The sequence below is a fragment of the Phoxinus phoxinus genome, assembly GCF_949152265.1.
Source record: "Phoxinus phoxinus genome assembly, chromosome: 6".
Classification (NCBI taxonomy): domain Eukaryota; kingdom Metazoa; phylum Chordata; class Actinopteri; order Cypriniformes; family Leuciscidae; genus Phoxinus; species Phoxinus phoxinus.
The window spans coordinates 44,510,659-44,533,728 of NC_136881.1; the positions used below are offsets into that span (position 1 = coordinate 44,510,659).

At 43.1% G+C, this 23,070-nt stretch overlaps 2 protein-coding genes across 2 annotated transcripts in view; one reads left to right on the plus strand and one right to left on the minus strand.

The window, feature by feature from the left end:
- mslnb (mesothelin b) overlaps positions 1-23,070 on the minus strand; it is a gene marked incomplete at its 5' end in the record, with an annotated part of 567,774 nt that overhangs the window by 503,616 nt on the left and 41,088 nt on the right. The window lies entirely within an intron of this gene.
- Positions 12,116-17,339, plus strand: LOC307001096 (uncharacterized protein). Its single transcript, XM_079617247.1, has 4 exons — positions 12,116-12,146; positions 14,201-14,270; positions 15,375-15,454; positions 15,807-17,339. The coding sequence occupies exon 4, from the start codon at positions 15,814-15,816 to the stop codon at positions 17,128-17,130; it is 1,317 nt and encodes a 438-aa protein (XP_079473373.1). The 5' UTR covers positions 12,116-12,146; positions 14,201-14,270; positions 15,375-15,454; positions 15,807-15,813; the 3' UTR covers positions 17,131-17,339.

Below are 23,070 nucleotides of genomic sequence, written 5' to 3' on the forward strand. Positions count from 1 at the left end.
AATGTTTAATTAGACACTAATTTAGTGACTCACGCAATTACATGTTGATGATTTCATCATTATCAATAAACATCCAACATCACCTGATTTTATTTCCACTAAGCGTTTTTGCCACAACAAATGTGCTGTATTAACACAATTTTGGCAGCCCGAGAAAATTTACTAATTAAAAGGCTACAATACAACTTGATTTCATTAAAACGGGAATTAAATAAAGTAAATCTGGTTAGTAATAAGCTGGTAATGCTGTTTGAGTTGTTGACTCCTCCTCTGTGTTTGCTGGGATGGCTACAGGGGGTCAGGATGATATGATTTAACTTTTTTTAAATGTAGTTTTTATTTTATTTTGATTTAACCCTTTTTGTGAACAATTGTAGTACGTGTTCATGGATTTCATCAGGTCCCTGATACATCCAGTGTACCCTATCTACAGGACCAGTCTGCGGCTAGTCTTGGCAAATTCAGAAACAAATAGATTCATGTCCAGACCTTTTGTGATTTTTTTTTCGTGTGCCAAAATGACCAAATCTCTCTTCGTTGAATGCATTGATCTTCGGGTTACATGCTAATGCAGTGGTAGAGTTACACAGGACAACAGCGCCAAACTGGACTGTTGTTGGGTCAGACCCATCTGCTAGCGATGGGAAAATAGGCACAAAACAAGCCACTTTTAAATTTAAATTTATCATCAGATGGACAGATAATTTCCCAGGGGAGGCAGGACTAATCCTCCCGTACTGAGGACGACATGCTAATCTCTTAAACCTGAAGTCTGCCGTGTGCAAGAACCAGAATGTGGTGTATTCAGCGGGTTTTGAGTCTCTAGTGCAGTGGTGGGGGCGCGGACACTCTCCCGGGGGGGCGCGAGTAGGCTACAGATGGGAGGGGAAAAAAAACTTTAAAAAAAAATAAAAATAAAATTGCACTAAACTGCTGTCATAAAAAGTTATCGTTTTGTATATACATAACTCCTGAATAAAATGTAAAATGTGTTTGGACTGATTTAAAAAAAAAAAGAAGTTTTAAACAATTTTGATTGGTTTGTCGATAGTGAGCGCAAATGCAGGTGATAAGCGGTTTTATTAAGCGAGTCACTGAGTCGTTCATTCAAACGATTCGTTCAAACGGCCGATTTATCAAGAATGAGACAGATATTTATGATTGGGTGACTTGGGTCATTACATCTTTGACTCAACCGATTCGTTCAAAACCCTGAATCATTCAAAACACGATTGAGTGATGCTGTGAGATGCGCTATGCTGTGATCTTTGTTTGGATTCATTGGATATATTTTCGCTGCTAAAATAGACCAAATGTCCAAATCAGTCATTATTTCGTCTAAAATGTAAGTGACTTAATATTATTAACTTGTTTGTTGAACGTCATATAAAATTAGTGTCACATTTTCAATCGTGAGGTGATGGTAAATTAAGTGATGGTCAATGTCAGCTTTCTTGGTCGTCAGGTCGTGTGATGTAGCCCATGTTGCTGAACTGTATTCAAATGTAATAAATATCAAAACACCACATTTTGAAATTTAACTGCAGTATGCCAATTTAGTTTATTTGTGTGTGCTGCCTGCGCTCATAGACTTTAGAAAACGGCGCTCATTTGTTTAATTTCTCCTTGAGAAGCTGTGCAAGCCTCAAAAGTATAAGATCCATGCACCCTGACTGAGTCCGAAACTGTCGTATTCGTTTCTCATATTCGTCATTTGGTGGCTCTCAATTGTCAAAAACACCCTTCAAAATATTTGCTACGGATGCGAAAAATACAGAAAATCTAACCATCCGAATTAATTTTTATGACGGACGGAAGTTTCAAAACTATATATATATACGAATAAGCTAGTCAGAATATAGGTTAGCTTTCCTTTATTTTTTGTGAAATGCTCAGACGCACGCAGCCACACACACACAAACATGTTTAAATACATTTATGTTGTTAATAAATAAATAACAATAATAAATAATTTGTTGTAACAGCAATATCTCCAAGTTTTGTTTTTCACTGTAAAAATGTCATGATTTGCCAATGCAAAGAGAGTACCGCCACCTTTCCCCCCCACTTGATTATAACACAAACAAATCATCCTCTTGGCGATTTTTTGTTGTTGTTGTTGTCAAAAGCAACAAATCCAGCGACTTTTACTGGTGTTTTTGGAGACTTTTGTGGTGTTTGGAGACTCGAAAGCACGAATCACTTTGCAGTTAGGCCTACTGTGCTCAACGAGCAGCGGGTGCTGCCGTGAGCCCCTCTCCCGTCCAAAAGCACTCACAAGCGGTCAGTCTCTCAGTAGCATCGCGCAGCAGTCCCAGCCTGCAGTCAGAGCAGGGAGAAGACACACACCCCTCCGCGTCCAGGCTGCAAATGAATCGCGCATGCGCATGGTTCCCGCCCTGGCTTACAGAGCGGGGTAAATGTAAATGTTCACTCACTCACACAAAAATAAATCACTGCATTTAAATTGACTCACGACATAGCTCTCCATTCACTCTAGTCTAGTCTCTTGCCAAGTTCGCTTGTGCCAGCTCTCGCTAGTCTGTTATCAAATCTCGATTTACGTAGGCCTTTACTACAAAACCCCAACAGTCTTTTTAAAGACTAAACCCACAAACATTTTTGTTAAAGATTAGATCAAATCTCAGCCCTAGCTAGTATTTTTTTTAACTGCTAGGCATTAGCTACACTTAGCTAAAACTACCCACGCGACTAAGACACACACACACACACACACACACACAGATGAGGACTGCAATCGTTAAGTATTTGAATAAAATCTGAATTGTCTGCAAAATAATTATTTTGTTTGTTTAATTAAAGATCGTGCCTAAGTCCCGACTGATTATACGTCTCTCAACATAGCCACACACACAGTTACATATTGCCTAAACTTTATTGAAAACAACAAAAATGGAGAAATTTCTTGTGAGGACCAACAAGCCAACCGACGCACCACCAGCTGCAAAAAAACTTAGAAGGTACGATGAAGCATACCTGCAGTTTGGGTTTACAGTCACGGCTGATCTGAGACCGCAGTGTGTCGTGTGTGCCGAGGTGCTGGCAAACGACAGTATGAAGCCCTGCAAATTAAAAAGGCACCTCGAAACAAAGCATGCTGGCATTAAAAATAAACCGGCTGAATATTTTAAAAGAAAGCTTGATGGCCTCCATCAGCAACAGGCAACCATTTCAGTGCACAGCACGGTGTCTAAACAGTGTTTGGAGGCATCGTATGTAGTGGCCAAAAGAATCGGTAAACTGGGTAAACCGCATACAATCGCAGAGACTCTCATTTTGCCGGCAGCGCAAGACATGTGCAGAATAATGATAGGCGATAGTGCAGCAGCCAAACTCGGTGCAGTACCACTGTCCAATGACACAGTCGCTAGGAGAATTGTAGACATGTCCAATGATATCAGAGAGCAACTGATAGAGTTCGTAAAAAAGAGTCCTTACTATGCGCTGCAGCTGGACGAATCCACTGATATTGCTGGGCAGGCTCAGCTCCTCACCTATGTCAGGTATCTGCGGGACAAGGCGATTGAGGAGGATGTCCTGTTTTTGTCATGATTCTGCCCTCGTGTCCTTGATTTTCTCTAGTCTTGAGGCAGGATCATGACAGACCCATGTTTTGTGTGCAAGCACATGGCCTGTTTGGGCCATGTGCTTGTGTTGTCTCGTTACGTAACCCCACCCCCTTGTTATCCTCGTCTTGTGATTATTGTCTAGTCAGTTTCACCTGTCTTCGTCATTAGTGTTCCCTATATTATCCCCATGTGTTTGCTGTCCTGTGCCGGTTCATTGTTTGATGTGTCACATTTTGTGAGTGTCTACCCGTGAGTACCTTGTCTGAGAAGAACGTCTTGATCTTGTGTTTGCTGTTTGTTCATAGTCTAGTTTTTGTCACGTGTTATCCAGTTAGTTACCCCTCGTTTGTATTGCCTCTGTTTTGCCCCCTCGTGGGTTTTGTTTTACCGTTTGTCTGTGATAATAAACGTTGTGTGCTTTCATACTGTCTGCGTTTGGGTTCATCTGCTATCCTCATAACAGAATGAACCGGCCAATACAGAACCCAGCAGACAGTGTGTCTTTTCCCACTATTCTACAACCGACTGACCAGGAACTATGGTGGCAGTCAGCTATCGCCGACAGCATAAAGGGCAAGCTTCCTTTCCCTCCCCAGGGTGAGTTGACCCTGAGGAAGTATGCCCAGGTCGTGGAGGAGAGGAGGTTTTTCTTACCGGAGATCCTGGTCAATCGCTACCTCATCGCGGGTCTCAATGTCCCTCCTCCTCTGGCTGAACGGGAGAGATTGGTCCATCGCCCGTTCCGCGACGTGGTGGACTGTTTGTCTCAGAAGGAGCTGCGGGGTCCCACCGTGTCTTCATCGCCGCCTGGCATGCTGCCCGTGATCCCGGAGGGTCGCATTCTGGCTGTCACGACGCTTGGGGACAAGGCTTGTTCCACCACGACTCCTGAGACACCATCCGTGTCCATCAGTCTTTGCGGAAAGCGTGGAAGACGTCTGTCGTGGGAGTCTGCGTCGGAGTCGTCCTCCACCGAATCCTCCCTGCCTGCGGTGGGCTCCCCAGTTCCTGCAATGGCCTCCGCTGCGCCCCCCTTACCGGTCACAAGTCCGGCTACGGCTTCTGCTCCGCGGCCAAGAAGAAAGAGAAGGAAGAGGGGAGCTTTCCGTCCTCCGTCTTCCCCTGAGTCCACGATAGTTCTCCCACTCGCCACTGCAACAGAGAGCGCTGTTCCCGAGCCTGCTGCTGTGAGCGAGGTTCTGGAGTCTGCTGCAGGAGGAGCTGTTCCTGAACCTGCTGCAGAGAGCGCAGTTTCTAAGTCTGCGTTGGAGGGAGTTGTTCCTGAGCTGGCTGAGGAGAGAGGTGCGGCTGACTCTGCTGCAGAAGCGGTACTGCGGGCTGTATCAGCTCGTCAAGAGATGCCAGTTGTCGTTGCTGCCAAAACTTTGTCTGAATATTTGTCGAGTCTTGTCAAGATCCTGGATGTTCCTACCAGAACTGCCATGTCTTTTAGCCCCGAGCCAACTGCGTCTGAGAGCGTTGATCCCAAGACAGCTTCAGTGAACGCTGTTCCAGAGTCAGCTTCTGTCGACGCCGTTCCTGAGTCTGCTGCGGAGAGTGCCGTTCCTGGGTTTGCTGCAGAGAGCGCTGTCCCTAAGTCTGCCGCTCGCACTGCTGTTCCTGAGCCGGTGACGGTTCCTGAGCCAGCGTCTGCCGAGCCGGTGTCCCCTGACAAGATGGCCGCCGTTGAGTCTGTGTCTGTTCCTGTTCCCGCTCCACAGCCGCCTGCTACACCCCCTATCATGTGTCCTGTTTTGTTACCTGTAGTTTCCCCCGTCAAGAGTAATGTTCAGTCCTCCACTGTACCCCCTGTCACTGTTCAACCCCGGACTGTTTCCCCCAGGGCTTCTCCTCATGTGTCCCCTTCCAAGTCTGCCCGGATTCCTCGCCCTAAGTCCTCACCCTGCAAACCTAAGAACCCCAGTCCTCCTATCCACCCTGGACCACCCCCCATGAACTCTGTGTTTCCTCCACCTCCCCTTCCATGTTTGTTGTTTTTAATTTTTCACCCTAACCCTGCCATTGTGTATTCGTGTATGCCTTTGTTATTATTTGTCATGTATTGTTGGTTTGTGTCTTTGTCACAGTCTGTCTTGTCCCGTGTTTAATGTCCCCTTGAGGAGCGTCTGGAAGCCGCTCCTTAAGGTGGGGGTTCTGTCATGATTCTGCCCTCGTGTCCTTGATTTTCTCTAGTCTTGAGGCAGGATCATGACAGACCCATGTTTTGTGTGCAAGCACATGGCCTGTTTGGGCCATGTGCTTGTGTTGTCTCGTTACGTAACCCCACCCCCTTGTTATCCTCGTCTTGTGATTATTGTCTAGTCAGTTTCACCTGTCTTCGTCATTAGTGTTCCCTATATTATCCCCATGTGTTTGCTGTCCTGTGCCGGTTCATTGTTTGATGTGTCACATTTTGTGAGTGTCTACCCGTGAGTACCTTGTCTGAGAAGAACGTCTTGATCTTGTGTTTGCTGTTTGTTCATAGTCTAGTTTTTGTCACGTGTTATCCAGTTAGTTACCCCTCGTTTGTATTGCCTCTGTTTTGCCCCCTCGTGGGTTTTGTTTTCCCGTTTTTCTGTTATAATAAACGTTGTGTGCTTTCATACTGTCTGCGTTTGGGTTCATCTGCTATCCTCATAACAGTTTTGCCGGCCTCTTCAGTCGCACACAACAGGAGAAGCCATTTTCAATGTCCTTGATATTTTTATCCGTGAAAATGGTTTGGCTTGGGACCGATGCGTTGGCCTATGCACGGATGGTGCGCAGGCAATGACGGGGCGTGAGCGTGGCCTAGCTGCTCGCGTTCAGCAAGTAGCTCCACTTGTGAAATGGACACATTGCATGGTCCATCGCGAAGCACTAGCTGCTAAAAAAATGCCGGTTCTCTTTGACTCCGTGCTGAACCAATCCGTGAAAATGATAAATCTCATAAAATCACGGCCGCTAAACTCTCGCTTGTTTGGGGTCCTCTGCCAGGAAATGGGGTCAGGGCACGAACAGCTGCTTCTGCACACTGAAGTTCGCTGGCTCTCCAGGGGGCGCGTGTTACAGCGGTTGTATGAGCTGCGAGAGGAGGTGAAGTGGTTTTTGACAGAAATCAAATCAGATCTGGCGAAGCATCTGGATGACACTATGTGGCTTGCGTCTCTGTCCTATTTGGTCGATATATTTGACCGCTTGAATGGCCTCAACCTGTCTTTGCAAGGCCGCGAAACTCATATTTTGCTCCTTTTGCAGACAAAGTGCACGCCTTCACACAAAAACTAGACCTCTGGCATGGTCGCATCAGTCGAGGGAACTGTGACATGTTCCCCACCCTTGCGGACTTTATCACTGATGCAGGCACGTCACATGATTTCTCCTCCCTATTTCAATCAGCGTCTGAGCACCTGTCAGCAATGAGAAAACAATTTGCGACGTACTTTAAAGAGGATTATCGCTCTTTTGCGTGGGTTCGAGATCCGTTTGTGTGCACAGCAAACGAGTTATCAATTGATATGCAGGAACAGCTTATTGAGCTGAAGAGTGACAGTAGACTGAAGGAACTCTTTAGCTCCTGCCCTCTTTCGTCATTCTGGGCAGCATTGATGCAGGAATACCCTCAACTCTGTGACGTCGCCTTGAAGATTCTCCTTCCTTTCGCGTCAACATATTTGTGTGAGGCAGGATTCTCAAAAATGACTGCACTCAAAACAAAATACCGCAATCGTGCACAAATAGAGGATGATTTGAGGCTATGTTTATCAAACATTGAGCCAAGAATTGAGGATCTTTGCAAGGCAAAGCAGGCTCAGGTCTCACATTAACATCACCTACCTGCAAGCTTCTGTAAAAAATGCAGATGATGCCTACTATTAGGCCTAGTAATAATAACAAAGCATAAATTAAATTAATATCAGAGGTCTGGTGCCAATTCCCAATTACAGCAATAGCCTAGTAATGATAATAGGCCTACTGATTATAATAATAATAATAATAACAACGATAGCATGTAAGCTCATATAATTATATAGCAATAGCCTAGTAATGATAATAGGCCTACTGATTATAATAATAATAATAATAACAACGATAGCATGTAAGCTCATATAATTATATAGCAATAGCCTAGTAATGATGATAGGCCTACTGATTATAATAATAATAATAATAACAACGATAGCATGTAAGCTCATATAATTATATAGCAATAGCCTAGTAATGATGATAGGCCTACTGATTATAATAATAATAATAATAACAACGATAGCATATAAGCTCATATAATTATATAGCAATAGCCTAGTAATGATGATAGGCCTACTGATTATAATAATAATAATAATAACAACGATAGCATATAAGCTCATATAATTATATAGCAATAGCCTAGTAATGATAATAGGCCTACTGATTATAATAATAATAATAACAATGATAGCATATAAGCTCATATAATTATATAGCAATAGCCTAGTAATGATGATAGGCCTACTACTACTCATAATAATAATAATAATAATGCCTGCAAGCTCACATTAGAAGTCTGGTGCTACTGCCAATTATAACAATAGCCTAGTAATGATAATAGGCCTACCTACCGCTACTGATGATAATAATAATAATAATGTGGGCCTAAAAATAATAGCCTAGGGCTATCTATCTATCTATCTATCTATCTATCTATCTATCTATCTATCTATCTATCTATCTATCTATCTATCTATCTATCTATCTATCTATCTATCTATCTATCTATGCAAGGTGGGGGGATGGGGGCGGGGCACTGGGGCCCCAACTGCAATGAACCAGCTTTGGGGGGGCCCAGCTTGCAAAAGATTGAGAACCCCTGCTCTAGTGCAAAACAGTGTGTGTTTTTAATAATACCGGCGATCGCCTCTTATTTTATGGTTCGTCTTTCCTTAAGTCATCATGTTCTCAGATTCTGTCAGTCAGTGAGGTTATGGTCACATGACGTCATCGGGCTGTAAGCACTGCATGGGGGGAGTAGCTCGATGATATCAGCGTGTGTAGGCTACATTACTGTCGCTTCTCGGCTCACTTTTGGCAGTATGAAACATGACATCGCCTCACATTGTTCCATTGTGTGATTCCGTGGGCATTGGGAATGAGGTGGTCAAACTCTGGTTGTGCAGTGATTTCACCAAAATACAGCTGGAGTTTCACACGAAACTGCATATGATCGTGCAACAGGTTCCGTGACGCCCACATTTCAAACTACTGTGTGTATCCTAATCCGGGAACAGAGGAGGAGGTTCCGTGACACCAGCCCACATTCCAAGTTTAATCCGGGAACAGAGGAGGGGGTTCCGTGACACCAGCCCACATTCCAAGTTTAATCCGGGAACAGAGGACTGATGTGTGTCACGGCTCTCAGGTGTTGTCGTTCCCGAGGCAGGTCTGGGCATGTTCTCCTGGGCTTGTGGGAAACGGGTCACAGATATTAAACCTGTCAGACGGTACAGGTGAACTCACTCCTGCACAGTTTGGGCAAAATAATGAGTGTTTTCACACAGGTTTCCCGGACACTTCCCCGATCTGCTGTTGCTCGGCAAACAAAAGTCCTGTTAGAGTCGCCTATAGAGGCACAATAATCACAGAATACCTGATTTTACGGCACTTATATGTCTACATCTACAGTAGTCAACATTTGAAGTGGATCTAAACCTTTCATCAAAGTTATACATTATTGAACAATACCCGTTCTTGTCTTAGAACAGCTTTGATTCACTTCTTTGATCCACTTTAAACGTTGACTGTATTTACATCTTTTACATGTTTTTGCACATAATGATCAGTGAATCTGTGGGCTATAAAGAACACTTCTGTTTTATTATTAATGAACAACATTGAAAACATTTAAATCATATTATATATTTGTTGTATAAAGTGAAAGGTATCAAATTATGATGTTTTTAAATTATTATTATAATAATATAACTATGTAACTATACGCTCATCTCACGATACAATATTAAGACGTATGGTACAAGGTTAACAGATGAATACGCCGGTGCTGGAAACCCAGAGCACAGCACAATAGAGACACCAGAATACTAATATTCATGATTCTGAAGCTGAAGACACAATTAATTTAGACAAATAAACTTGATCTCTGTCACTGACTAGATATATTACAAATAATGTCGGCCACTTTTTACTGGTGACATCAGACATCTGGCATCATCAGGGACACACACATATTCCCCCGTTGCTTATTATACATGATACTCAACAATATATGTAGTTTTAATTTTATGTATAGTTGTACAAAACTATACACACTAAATATTGCCATTATCCATGATACATATTGCTGCATTTCTGTATTTGATATAATATGACGAGATATACTGTTACTAACAGTGGGATATTCCGTCACCGGTGGGAATGTTAATCTGGAGATATCGGGAGCGACACTAATGATCCCTGATAAGAGCGTGACTCTTACACACACACACACACACACACACACACACACACACACACACACACACACACACACACACGTACAGCAGAGGAATGCAGATCAATGAGATATGACAAAACATATTTCACAATCGGCACGTCAGCTTATTTTAATATGAGATACTTTTATATTTTTGTTCCCATTTTAATTGGTATGGCCGGTGGGAGATAAACAATAAGAGGGAGAGATCGGGATTCGAACCTCAAGCTCCACAGTGCACATGACCCACAGTAAACCCGTGAGTTACTGCCGTGAGATGTTGATCTCAGATATCGGCATCACGAGTTTATGATCATCATAATCATGTTCATAGAGCAGCCTCAGTCATTCCTTAGATTATGGGCCAGAGTTCTTGTCCATAAAGTTGACTTGGACGTACGATATTCGAAAAAATTTTTTTGTATTTATTATTTATTGTCTTGTATATTTACTGTCATGAGGTTATTATTAATATATATATATATATATATATAGGCTATATTGTGTATTTGCACTTATGTAGTCTTGCGTAATGTTCCGTGTTGTCCTGAAGAAACGCCACCTCGTTCCAATGTGTAGAGGAATGACAATATAACATTTCACATTTAGTCATTTAGCAGACACTTTTATCCAAAGCGACTTACAAGTTAGGAAAGGCCTGCCACAGAATAAAAAAAATTAAAAGATAATTGCAAATTATCTCACAATCCTGACAATACTTAAAGGGTTAGTTCACCCAAAAATGAAAATAATGTCATTAATGACTCACCCTGATGTCGTTCTAAGCCCGTCAGACCTCCGTTCATCTTCGGAACACAGTTTAAGATATTTTAGATTTAGTCCGAGAGATTTCTGTCCCTCCATTGAAGCTGTATATACAGTATACTGGCCATGTCCATAAAGGTAATATAAACATCATCAAAGTAGTCCATGTGACATCAGTGGGTTAGTTAGAAGTTTTTGAAGCATCGAAAATACTTTTTGGTCCAAAAATAACACAAAATAAGACTTTATTCAGCATTGTATTCTCTCCCCGGTCTGTTGTCAATCCTTCACAGTGACGCTGATGGCGTAAGACGCTGATGACGTGTTATCTGGTGCGCCCGAGCTTCATTTATAGACTGAGGGAAACGCACGCTGTAAAAGTGTCTCATCCGCGACATGCACATTTACGCACCATTAAAAAAATTATATCCACGCAAACAATGTAGAATAGCTTGAATATAGCGTGCGTCTCCCTCAGACTGTAAACGAAGCTCGGGCGCACCAGATAACACGTCATCAGCGTCTTACGCCATCAGCGTAACTGTGAAGGATTGACAACAGACCCGGGAGAGAATACAATGCTGAATAAAGTCTTATTTTGTGTTATTTTTGGACCAAAAAGTATTTTCGATGCTTCAAAAACTTCTAACTAACCCACTGATGTCACATGGACTACTTTGATGATGTTTATATTACCTTTATGGACATGGACAGTATACTGTATATACAGCTTCAATGGAGGGACAGAAATCTCTCGGACTAAATCTAAAATATCTTAAACTGTGTTCCGAAGATGAACGGAGGTCTTACGGGCTTAGAACGACATGAGGGTGAGTCATTAATGACATTATTTTCATTTTTGGGTGAACTAACCCTTTAATATCACAAAAAGTCCGAATTATGAGAGCTCAATTAGCTTTTTTTATTTCTATTTTATTCCATGGGAATTGGTCGAAACAAGTATGAAGTATTGTTGACTGTTTTGATGATTGAGTGTAAAAAAAAAAAAACTTTACCTAAATTGCTGTCAGTGTCAATGTTTATGATTTGACAGTTTTAAATATTAAGAATCAGTGCATCGTACCTGACACCTACAGAACACTTTTAGTTGGTTTAATCATTCTCTTGAAATGCTATTGAGCTTTACATGTTGTATGAGCCCATACAGCAGTGAAAACTAGTCATTCTCCTTCAATGCTCCCTCAAAATGAAGTTAGAAACGTTTAACGCAATGTCGAATGCAACTTTAGAGACGCTCCCTATGTGCACAGCGGTCTCCTTCAGCCATTGTTGCCCAAAACGGTGTCATTTGTCTGGTGTATCCGTTTGGAAATATACTGGAGGTATGTATTAATGCAGAATGCCTGTGTCCCGATGTAGATGCAGATTGTGGAAGTCTTGAAGGGCACTGATTCTTGAGAGTCGGGACAAAACATGTCCCACATAGAAAAGTCTAATTTATAGCAAAAATTGAGAAATTCATCATGATTGACATACTTACAAAGTTAAATCTAAAGGAATTGTATATACCTATCTGATTTTTGGAATAAACTTTTTTATCTTTTTGGGGAAAATTTGTTTAAATGTATGGTCTGTGGTTAGAAAGTCCATGTTATTGCACTTGTCCTCAGCAAGAGGTCACAATATTAACCATCCCAAAAAACTTTAAAAAAGCTCTACAATTGTGAAAACATATACATCAAATAAAAAATAAGGGGTATAAATATAAAAAACAATGCATGAAGTGAACATCAAACAATATTTTCCATAGAAATCTGCCTATTAAAGTTGTGTCCTCAGTTTCTGTCAACTCCGTCAGATATTTTTATAAAGCTCTTTAAATCAGGAAATAGCATGGTCAGCTATATCCCGAGGACCCCTTTTCATCTCCCCGCCTGTGGTGAATGCAGCACTACCACACATGCTCTAGTACGTTTTACATTTTTTTATATTTTAGACAAACAATGTCAATATTCCTATGGTCACAGCTGCACCATGTCAACACCGTCTTTCTGTTTAGATAATTTTTTTTAAACCAGAGTGGATTGAATTTAAGCATTTTAGTGAGGTTATTGGGACAGCTAGCAACTGAGGAAAAACTACCTAGCTGCAGTGTACAATACATGTTTTGGCGGAAAATACATGCCCTTACGTCAACTCCGTCAGACGTCAACTCCGTCAGACGTCAACTCCGTCACACGTCAACTCCGTCACACGTCAACCCCGTCACACGTCAACTCCGTCATACGTCAACTCCGTCAGGTTCTATGTCTGACGGAGTTGACCTGTAAGCTGACGGAGTTGACAAATCCACCAATAACCTCTTAATGTGCGAATATAATATTATTTGTGAATATAGTGAAGGGTTAAACTGTTATTTCAGGGTTTTATTTACACATAAATGCACATACATAGCATGCATTACATTATATAACCATACGCATCTGACTTGTAGAGAATGGGCAGGCAGTGGTCTGCTTATTATTGTGTAACGTGTAACTTTGCCAGCACTTTAATATATATATTTATATATGTAGAGACAGAGATAGAGAAATGAGAAGCCAGTGTAGGGCTGGGCGATATGGCCAAAAAAACAATTATCACGGCCCCTGGTTTCCCTTATTGTTTTTTTGGAAAAACGGTGTAATTTAAAACAGTTTGAAATGGTGTATGTGCAATATGTTTATTATAGTTTGCTTTACAGTAAGTTCAATAATCTAATAACAAGGAGTAGTTTTAGTAGTAGTGTTTAAAGAGCACATCAGTTCACTAATCAGCAATGCACATATTTTTCGTCAACACCGTCAGATCTTCGACGTTTGGATGTATGTTTTTGTTAATTTTTTTGGGAAAAAAATTTTCTTCCTTCAGTTTATGTGGTTTTTGTAATAAAGGACCATCCGATCTGATGTTTTATTTATTTAAGGAATTTGTTTTTACAATATTGAAATTAAAATCAAAGTTTGAAAATTAGAAATCTGAGGTTTCAGAATAGTGTGAAATCACAACTTAAGTTTATGTATTGTATTTTTTTAACATATCAGAGTAACTAAACACTATTACAATATACTTCCAGACTTTAGATTCTTGTTGGATTGGAAAAATTAAAACTGTTTACTTTTTAGTGTGTCTGACGGAGTTGACACAAATCCAGTTCTGAAGGGAAACATGTAAATTTGTTTAAAATGTGTTTTTATTTAGATCCTGTTCCTTTACATGGTTAAATAGAAGACCTTTCTCTGCAGAAACATATAACTATAATTGATATAGTGTGTATTTAAAAAAAAAAGTTTTTTTAAAACGTGTTTTGTCCCGACTCTCAAGAATCAGTGAGGGATTAGACACTGTGTGAGAATCGGGGAATAATGGGAATGAACGGTGATGTTGGTTCCTCCAGGGCAGCAGAGGGCGCTGTGACCGCATGACCCCGCGGAAGATCGAGTCCTCGCGGCTTCAACGCTCCGTTGGTGTGTGTTTACTCTATTTATCTGTTTATTATCTTCTAATATGAATGATGGTTTTACCACTTTAGTGCTTTAATGGCCGCAAACGAAGCGGTTCATGCACCATCTCGCTGTTATTGTACCGGACTGTGTTTCATTCTCAGTGTCAGGAGAAACGAGCAGAAGTCTGAGAGTATCACGATTCATTTCTCACACATTAACTTATTAAATCCAGTGACTGGACGTTTATTGTGTTAAATTAAATGAATGAGGCAGTACTGTAGAAGAGTCCTGGGTTAGTTGTCACAGACAGATATGAGGATTAATCTAAATTAACTTTAGTCCAAATGAATGCGCGTTTGTATTTGTGTGTGCAGTGAATACTCTGTTAATGTTTGTACAGTTTCATGTGTTGGGTAATAATGAACTTATAACACACTGACATACATTTAGACGAGACTCATTTATGTAACGAAGGTACATTTTAACAGAAAGTTTGAACTTTGTTTCTAAACCGTCACGTGACAACCCCAGCTAACAGGGAACGGTTCCAACAACGTTCTGTAAATGTTATGTTAAGATAAAAATGTTCATGAAATAACCTTTATAGAACGTTCTTACAACATTATTGATATCTGTTCTCGTGATGTTAAGAGAAAACATCATTCAGAACAACATCTGTTTGATGTTTTTACTTGAACTCTTATGTTATTTGTAGTTGATGAACGTTCTCATAATTTAGACAGAAACTTGTTGTTATTGATATTTACTGAACGCTAATGCGCTTAGAATATTACAAATACATGTTCAAAGAATGTTATATGTGAGTAAAAAATAAGGTTATGAGAATGTTGTCAACATTATTAATGTAACCTTTTTAAAGAATGTTCTTACATTTTGGAAACATTGCAAATCACTGTTCCCACAGATGTATTTATTTATTTTAAGCTGGGATTTAACTTGTAAGTTAATATTTGACATCTCTTTACATTTGCAGAGGAAAACATACTTGTCATTAGGTACTTGTCTTTATCCCTGCTGTGGACTAGCATAGTTAGCACTAGCGAGGTGGCAGGTTAAGTCCTGGACTGGGACTGGGTTGAACTGGTTTTTGTTGTGTCTGTTAAGTGGCGGCAGGACCGGGGTCACGTGTCGACTCTGAAGACCAGCTGAAGACTGACGGACACAGAGAAGCTGCTCACACTAAGGTCAGACATCTGCCCTATTATTATTATTATTACTATTATTATTGCACTGCGATTGAAGTCTGCCTGAGTAGGGCTGCTCGATTATGGCACAAATCATAACAACGATTATTTTTGCTGTGAAGGAAAAGTGGCACAATAATCGCTTTACCTCGATTATCTTGTTTTCATAAACGTTGGAAGCCGAAGCTGAAAATCATTTACGATTAATCGCACAGCCCTATGTCTGACTCGGATAAAGTGCCAATGTCACTCTGTAAGGAATTATGAAATAGTTTTTTTTAAGTCCAGTATATATATTATTTTTTGTTGTTATTAATTTATATGAAAAATGAGCCGTTTGTTCCTTTTCCAGCACTATCATGGTGAGAACGTATAAAAGGAAGACGAACCGAGCGAGTACGGCGCCGGAGACGATGCTGAAGGCCGTCCGGCAGGTGCTGGTGTTCAAGAAGACCATCCGAGGAGCCGCGGAGGAGTTCGGGATCAACTACCGCACGCTCGCCCGCTACTGCACCAAAATCCCCCGCGAGGAGGTGGAGGGCAGCGCGGAGCACCCCAGCTGCCCCGTGGGCTTCATCGGCGCCCGGCAGGTCTTCAGCGCGGAGCTGGAGGCGGAGCTGGTCTCCTACGTGTTAATGGCGTCCGACGTTTATCACTCGCTCCCGCCGAAGGCCATCCGCAAACTCTCGTACCAGCTCGCCAAAGGCCAGCAGCTGCTAATGCCTCCGTCGTGGCGGGAGAACAAGCAGGCCAGCGCCGACTGGTTCGCCGCGTTTATAAAGCGACACCCGCTGTTGTCCGTCAGGACGCCGGAGCCGGCGAGTCTAGCGAGCGTCTTTAACAAAGAGATGTTTTACGTGAAGCTGAAGGCGCTGATGGAGCGGCACTCTTTCAAGCCCGAGGACATCTGGGTCATGGACGAAACGGGGATCACGACGGCTCAGAGGCCGGACCGAGTGGTGGCCAGGAGGCAGACGGGATCATCCGTGACGTCTCCCGAGCGCGGGCCCCTCGTGAGCGTCGCCGGCACCGTATCGGCCAGCGGCGCCGTGATCCCGCCCTACTTCGTCTTCCCCCGGGTGCAGTTTCGGGAGCACTTCCTCACGGGCGCGCCCACGGGGAGCTCCGGCGGCGCGCACATCAGCGGGTGGATGCGGGAGGAGCAGTTCCTCCTCTTCTTGCAGCATTTGGTGCGGCAGACCGGGTGCTCCCCGGGGAAACCCTGCCTCCTGCTCATGGACGTCCACGTGTCGCACCTGTCCATCGACGGCCTCAACTTCGCTAAAGCCAACGGCGTGGTCGCGCTGTCCTTCCCGCCGCACCTCGAGCGCTCGGTTTGCGGCCCGTTCCAGAAATGCATCAATGCGGCCATCGACAGCTGGATGCTGGGAAGCCCGGGCAGGAGCGTCACGATCCATCATATCCCGGGGATCGTGGCGACGGCGCTGCCACAGGCCGCCACTGCGGACAACATCACGGCGGGGTTCAAAGCATGTGGGATTTTCCCACTCAACTCAAGCGCTTCCGAACAACCGGGTTTCGTTACGGACTGTCCGGTCGCTCCGGCGTCCAACGGCTCGGACTCGCCCCGGGACGCTCCCGATCCCGCGCGTCCGTCAGCTGAACCCACACTGGAGACGGGCGGCTGCCGACTCGACTGGCTCGCCTGCGATTAGTCCTCGGATACAAGACAGAAGCAGGACCTGGACCTCAAACATAACTCTTGTCTTTTATAGTCACACACACACTCTCTGCTGTCTTTTATACAGTCTCCTTTAACCCTTTTTGTTACTTTTTCCTGTTTCATGAATTGCTTGTTTCACTGCTGTATTACGGTGTAAATTATTGCTGACAGGAATTAAATATGACTCATTTTACATGCATACATTGTGGAAGATTACTTTTTTGTTACTCTAGATAGTGTCATTAAACTAGCTACGGTTGTCACATGTCCCACTGTAGGTTAAAAGTTTGGAATTATTATGATTTGTTAATGTTTCTGCTCACCAAGACTGCATTTATTTGATCAAAAGTCCGTAACAACAGTGATATATTATTATAATGTAAATCTGCTGTTCTCTATGTGAATATACAGTAAAGTGTAATTTATTCCTGTGATCAAAGCTGAGTTTATCATCATTACTCCAGTCTTCAGTGTCACATGATCCTCCAGAAATCAGTGTAATATGAGGATCTGATGCTCAAGACACATTTATGATTATTATCAGTGTTGAAAACAGTCATATTTGTGTGGAAACGGTGATGCACTTTATATTTCATGATTCTTTGATGAATAGAAAGTTCACAAGTACAGCATTTATTTGAAATATAGTCTTGTAGTTTGTAGTTTGTCTTGTAATAATGATGGTGTTTGTCTTCAGATGTTGACCATGAGAGCGCGGAGGGATGTGATCTGCTGTGAATCAGGAGGAACGGATCTGGATATTGAGGATTTCATCACTGAAGTCTGTCAGCTGAAGAAAGAGGAGACAAACCCAACAGAGAGGTTTGAGCAGCTCATAAGCTCACCCTTCAGCTTAATCCTAAAGCTCAATATCAGCAGGTTGTTTATGTGTGTTGATCTCTGATGTGTTTGTCAGGATCTGGAGAAGGTCTCAGTGTGTGTGACTGATGGGACAGAAGCTCAGGATTCAGTCTGGAGATCCAGAGACACACCGGACTCAAAGCAGAGTTATACTGACGCTCAGGATCATGGATCCGCTGATCAAACCTCTGACTGTAACGCTGGAGAACAGCAGATGAAGATGTGCTCCGTCAAACTGGAGGACTGCAGGAACCCGATCGAGAGACGAGGAGAAGAAGCCACAGCACAGGAACAACAGGAGGAGGATCAGAATAATGATGATGATGAAGAGAAAGATGGGAATGATGAGGAGGATGAGTTTATTCCTGCAGGTGTGTTTCTTCCTTACTTTATACCTTTTCCTGACACTTGAATGTCCTTCATTAGACGGGCAGAACGTCTCCATTAGTGATGGCTCGGTCATGAACGACTCCTTCACTTTGAACGAATCTTTAATTTGACTCGGACTACTGAGTCGTCTCAGAGAGTGATTCGTTCGTTTTGTGTTGACCGCGCATGCGCAACATCCTATAGGTCCTGTACCGGAAACTGCATGATGAGTTCACCTCTCGAGTCTCCGGGTCCGAGCCTTTCGTTCTTCCCGTCAGTCCCATAGAGACTATGCTGTCGGTACCGGACAGAGAAATGATGAGTTCACCTCTCGAGTCTTTTGAGTCTTTCCTTCATTTGTCCCGTGGTGTGATGTGACAGCGCTGGAGTCTGGACACATAAACGAGTTAATAATTCCCAAACTTTCTCATAAACAAGCGCGTTGTCAGTTTTTTAAACAGTTACATGCTGCGTTTATAGCTTTTTTATTTATAATTTCTGTCATGATGGTTCTTTTCCATATGAATGTGGTACTAAAAGAGTTGGTAATGCTTTAAACTTTATCTATGATGGTGGAAATCACTTTGATAAGATTACCCATATATAGCCTAATAACAACATGCAGTGACGTGACATAAAACCGTGTCGTGACATGGGGATGTGTCTCGGGATGAACCTCGGGAGGTGAGGTAAACTAACACACTGCATAGCCTGAAGACACAGATAAATTAATTAGTTTCTGTGTCTCAAAATTTGGCCTTTTCCTTGCATTGCATATTTTTATTCTAACTGCGATCAACATTTGATGTGTTTGGGGAATTTGGCTATTTTAAATGCATGAAATGAACGAAATAACTTGAAAAAAGATTTGTTCATTTTGATGAACGAGATTTAAAGAAAAAGTGTGAGACAAGAGATAAAACAAGAACTCGTTTGTTTAGAGAATTAACATGAACTAACAAGAAGCAATATATTTTTACTACATTCATCAAATTTTGATCTTGAAATGAACATAAATGAATGCTGTACAAGTATTTATTATTGTTAGTTCATGTTAACTATTGTAGTTAGCTAATGTTAACAAATGCAACCGAATTGGAAAGTGCTACAGGCTTACAGGCTTTGCGATTAATAATATCATGATCAATATCCACAAATTAAGGATTCGTACCCTCGTTTTAGTAAATCATGGCCATTTTGTAATCATTTTTCCATTGTTTTAGACAATGTGTCCACAATTCACCAAAACAAGGGAACAAGTTTAGTCGTGGGAATGAATTCTTAAAGTGTTACTTTATATTTCTACAAAGTATTTTTGTATTTCTTTTTTACTTTGTATCTAGAAAACCTGTAGTATTTTCAAATGACCGTGCCTTCCTCCCTCATATCCCCCTGAGACGAGAGATTTATGTATTTTTTGCCAGAGGCTCGAGACTCCGGCCAGTAGGAGGCGCTAGATCCGCATGTGTTCAGCTCGCCCATAGAGGAGGGATCTCACTCACAGAATGTACAAATAGTGTCAGCCATCTTTTATTTGGAAGCTAAGCTAACCGGCTCTTGTTCTGTGGAGAAAGCTGAGTAGTAGCGGTGACCATCCTCTTTTTCCTGGACATGTCCGGCCGTCGAGATCGTCCAAAATGTCCGGGATTCGGCTTTTGCTTTCTGCAGTCGCCATTCATTGTTTACATGCTCACCTTTTGTTTCAATCTAACTGAACTCATCCCGATTGGTGAATCTGAGTGTAGTGTTTACATGAACGCTAAACAAGTGATCGGTTGATGTGCGTTTTAACAGTGCTAAGAAAATTCCCGCTCCTCCGTGAGAGATACGAGACCGGTGCGTCTCACAGGCGCCGCTCATCAGTAATCCCGCCACCGGTCTCGCGCCGTTCTCCCGCGGCCGTCAGTCTCGCGCCGTTCTCCCGCGGCCGTCAGTTTCGCGCCGTTCTCCCGCGGCCGTCAGTCTCGCGCCGTTCTCCCGCGGCCGTCAGTCTCGCGCCGCTCTCCCGCGGCCGTCAGTCTCGCGCCGCTCTCCCGCGGCCGTCAGTCTCGCGCCGCTCTCCCGCGGCCGTCAGTCTCGCGCCGCTCTCCCGCGGCCGTCAGTCTCGCGCCGCTCTCCCGCGGCCGTCAGTCTCGCGCCGCTCTCCCGCGGCCGTCAGTCTCGCGCCGCTCTCCCGCGGCCGTCAGTCTCGCGCCGCTCTCCCGCGGCCGTCAGTCTCGCGCCGCTCTCCCGCGGCCGTCAGTCTCGCGCCGTTATCCCGCGAATGTCAGTCTCGCGCCGTTCTCCCGCGGCCGTCAGTCTCGCGCCGTTCTCCCGCGGCCGTCAGTCTCGCGCCGCTCTCCCGCGACCGTCAGCCTCGCCCCGCTTGCCGCAGTAAACATGAGGAATCCCGAATCCCGGACATTTTGGGCAGTCTCGAAATCCCGAGCAGATTCGTCACGGAGACTCACTAGTACCCTTGCCTTGTTGTTTAGCTGCGCTCTTCCCGGTAGGCGTGGCTTGGGAGTGGCCTCGTAGGGCAGCGAAGCAAGTGCATTCTGGGAGTTGCTGTCTTTCATCCACAAATAAATTTTCTGGCTTTTCTCAGTCTAGAAAGCTCCAAATAAAAAAATAATTTCACATTTCTACTACATAAATGACCCATTTTTAAATACACATTCATGTTTCCAGAGGTGAAGTATCCCTTTAATTCATGGCCACAATATATCGTTTTTTAGCCTTAATATACAGAATGTCTGTGATTCCTGGCGGATACACTAAGTTTTAAAGTTTGAAATTGTATTACCATTTTATTCCCTTCAGATGAGAGTGGAGGTTCATCTTCTGAAACGGCCTCAAGAGATCAGCTGACGGCCAAGAGTTTCTCCTGCGGGAAAACATTGAGCTCTCAGGGACATGAGAAGACGCACAGAACAGAAGGACTGTAAGAGATGCGGCCGCAGAGGAGAGGAGACTCCATGTTCAAGAGCACAAGGAGTTTTGCTGCGAACCGTGCGGGAAGCTGTTTTCCGTTCCTTCTAGTCGGAAAGTTCACATGAAGTCGCACACCGGAGACAAGCCGGTCCACTGCGGCGAGTGCCACAAGTATCTCAGCTCCAAAGGGAATCCTGATGCCCACAAGTGAATCCACATGGGGGGAAAGCCACACAAGTACCCTCACTGCGGGAAGAGCTTCCGTCACCAACCCCTGCGGGAAGAGCTTCAGCCAGAGCTCACACTTACTGAAGCACCAGAGCATCCATACGGCAGAGAGACCTTACAAGTGCTGTCACTGCGACAAGACATTCGCTCGATCCGACGTGTGCTGAACGTCCACGAGCGAGCTCATACGGGAGACAAACCCTCCCAGTAGTCCGTCTGCGGAGAGAGCTTCGCTTATTTAGGGGTTTTCCGGAGCCATCAGAAGAGACGCTGAAGAGCTGCCTTGAAACCAGCTTCTGCTTTACATTTCAAAGACTCAGTTTATTCCTGCCGTCAACATCCGGTTTGGTGGAAATCGTGCTTGTTTAGCCCTAAATATTTTTACTTGTTTGATATTTTAATGACTAACATTGTTGTTTTAGTTTTCTGAATGTAACTTTATTAAGCTGGCTATGATTAAACCACTTGTTAAAAAAACGCAACTTGATCCTACAAAATTAGTCAATTACAGGCCGATCTCGAATCTGCCATTTCTGTCAAAGATATTAGAAAAAGCAGTATCCTCACAACCTTTCTTGAAAGAAATGATATCTGAGGATTTCCAGTCCGGATTTAGACCGTACCATAGTACCGAGACAGCTCTCGTTAGAGTCACAAATGATTTGCTCTTATCATCCGATCGTGGTTGTATCTCTCTATTAGTGTTACTTGATCTTGTGCTGCATTTGACACCATTGACCACAACATCCTTTTAAATAGACTCGAACATTATGTTGGCATTAGTGGAATTGCACTAGCATGGTTTAAATCATACTTATCTGACCGTTATCAGTTTGTAGCAGTAAATGAAGAGATGTCTTATCAATCACAAGTTCAGTATGGCGTACCACAAGGCTCAGTACTAGGACCGCTACTGTTCACTCTGTATATGCTACCATTAGGAGATATCATTAGGAAACATGGAATTAGCTTTCACTGTTATGCCGACGATACTCAGCTGTATATTTCTTCAAAACCTACCAATTCACAAAATTAACGGAATGCATAGCTGAAATAAAAAAGTAGTAATTTCCAACTACTAAATTCTGAAAAAACAGAGATTCTAATTATTGGACAAAAAAACTTCCTCACGTAATAATTAATAATAATAATAATTTATTACATTTATAAAGCGCTTTACATAGAAGGGAGGAATCTCCTCAACCACCACCAATGTGCAGCATCCACCTGGATGAATAACCTAGAGTACTGTCTTGATGGCTGCTCTGTGCACACCTGGGTGTGTGTGTGTGTGTGTGTGTGTGCTCTTTGATACCAATCTTTCATTTGAAAGTCATGTGTCTAGTATCTGTAAAACTGCATTTTTCCATCTTAAAAATATATCTAAATTACGCCATATGCTCTCATTGACAAATGCGGAACAATTAGTTCATGCGTTCATGAGCTCAAGGCTAGATTATTGTAATGCTCTACTGGGTGGTTGCCCTGCACGCTTAATAAACAAACTACAGCTAGTTCAAAACACAGCAGCTCGAGTTCTTACCAGAACCAGGAAGTATGA

What these genes read in the sequence shown, in the direction of transcription:
- LOC307001096 (XM_079617247.1), top strand. Translation starts at nt 15,814, where the DNA reads ATGGTGAGAACGTATAAAAGGAAGACGAACCGAGCGAGTACGGCGCCG.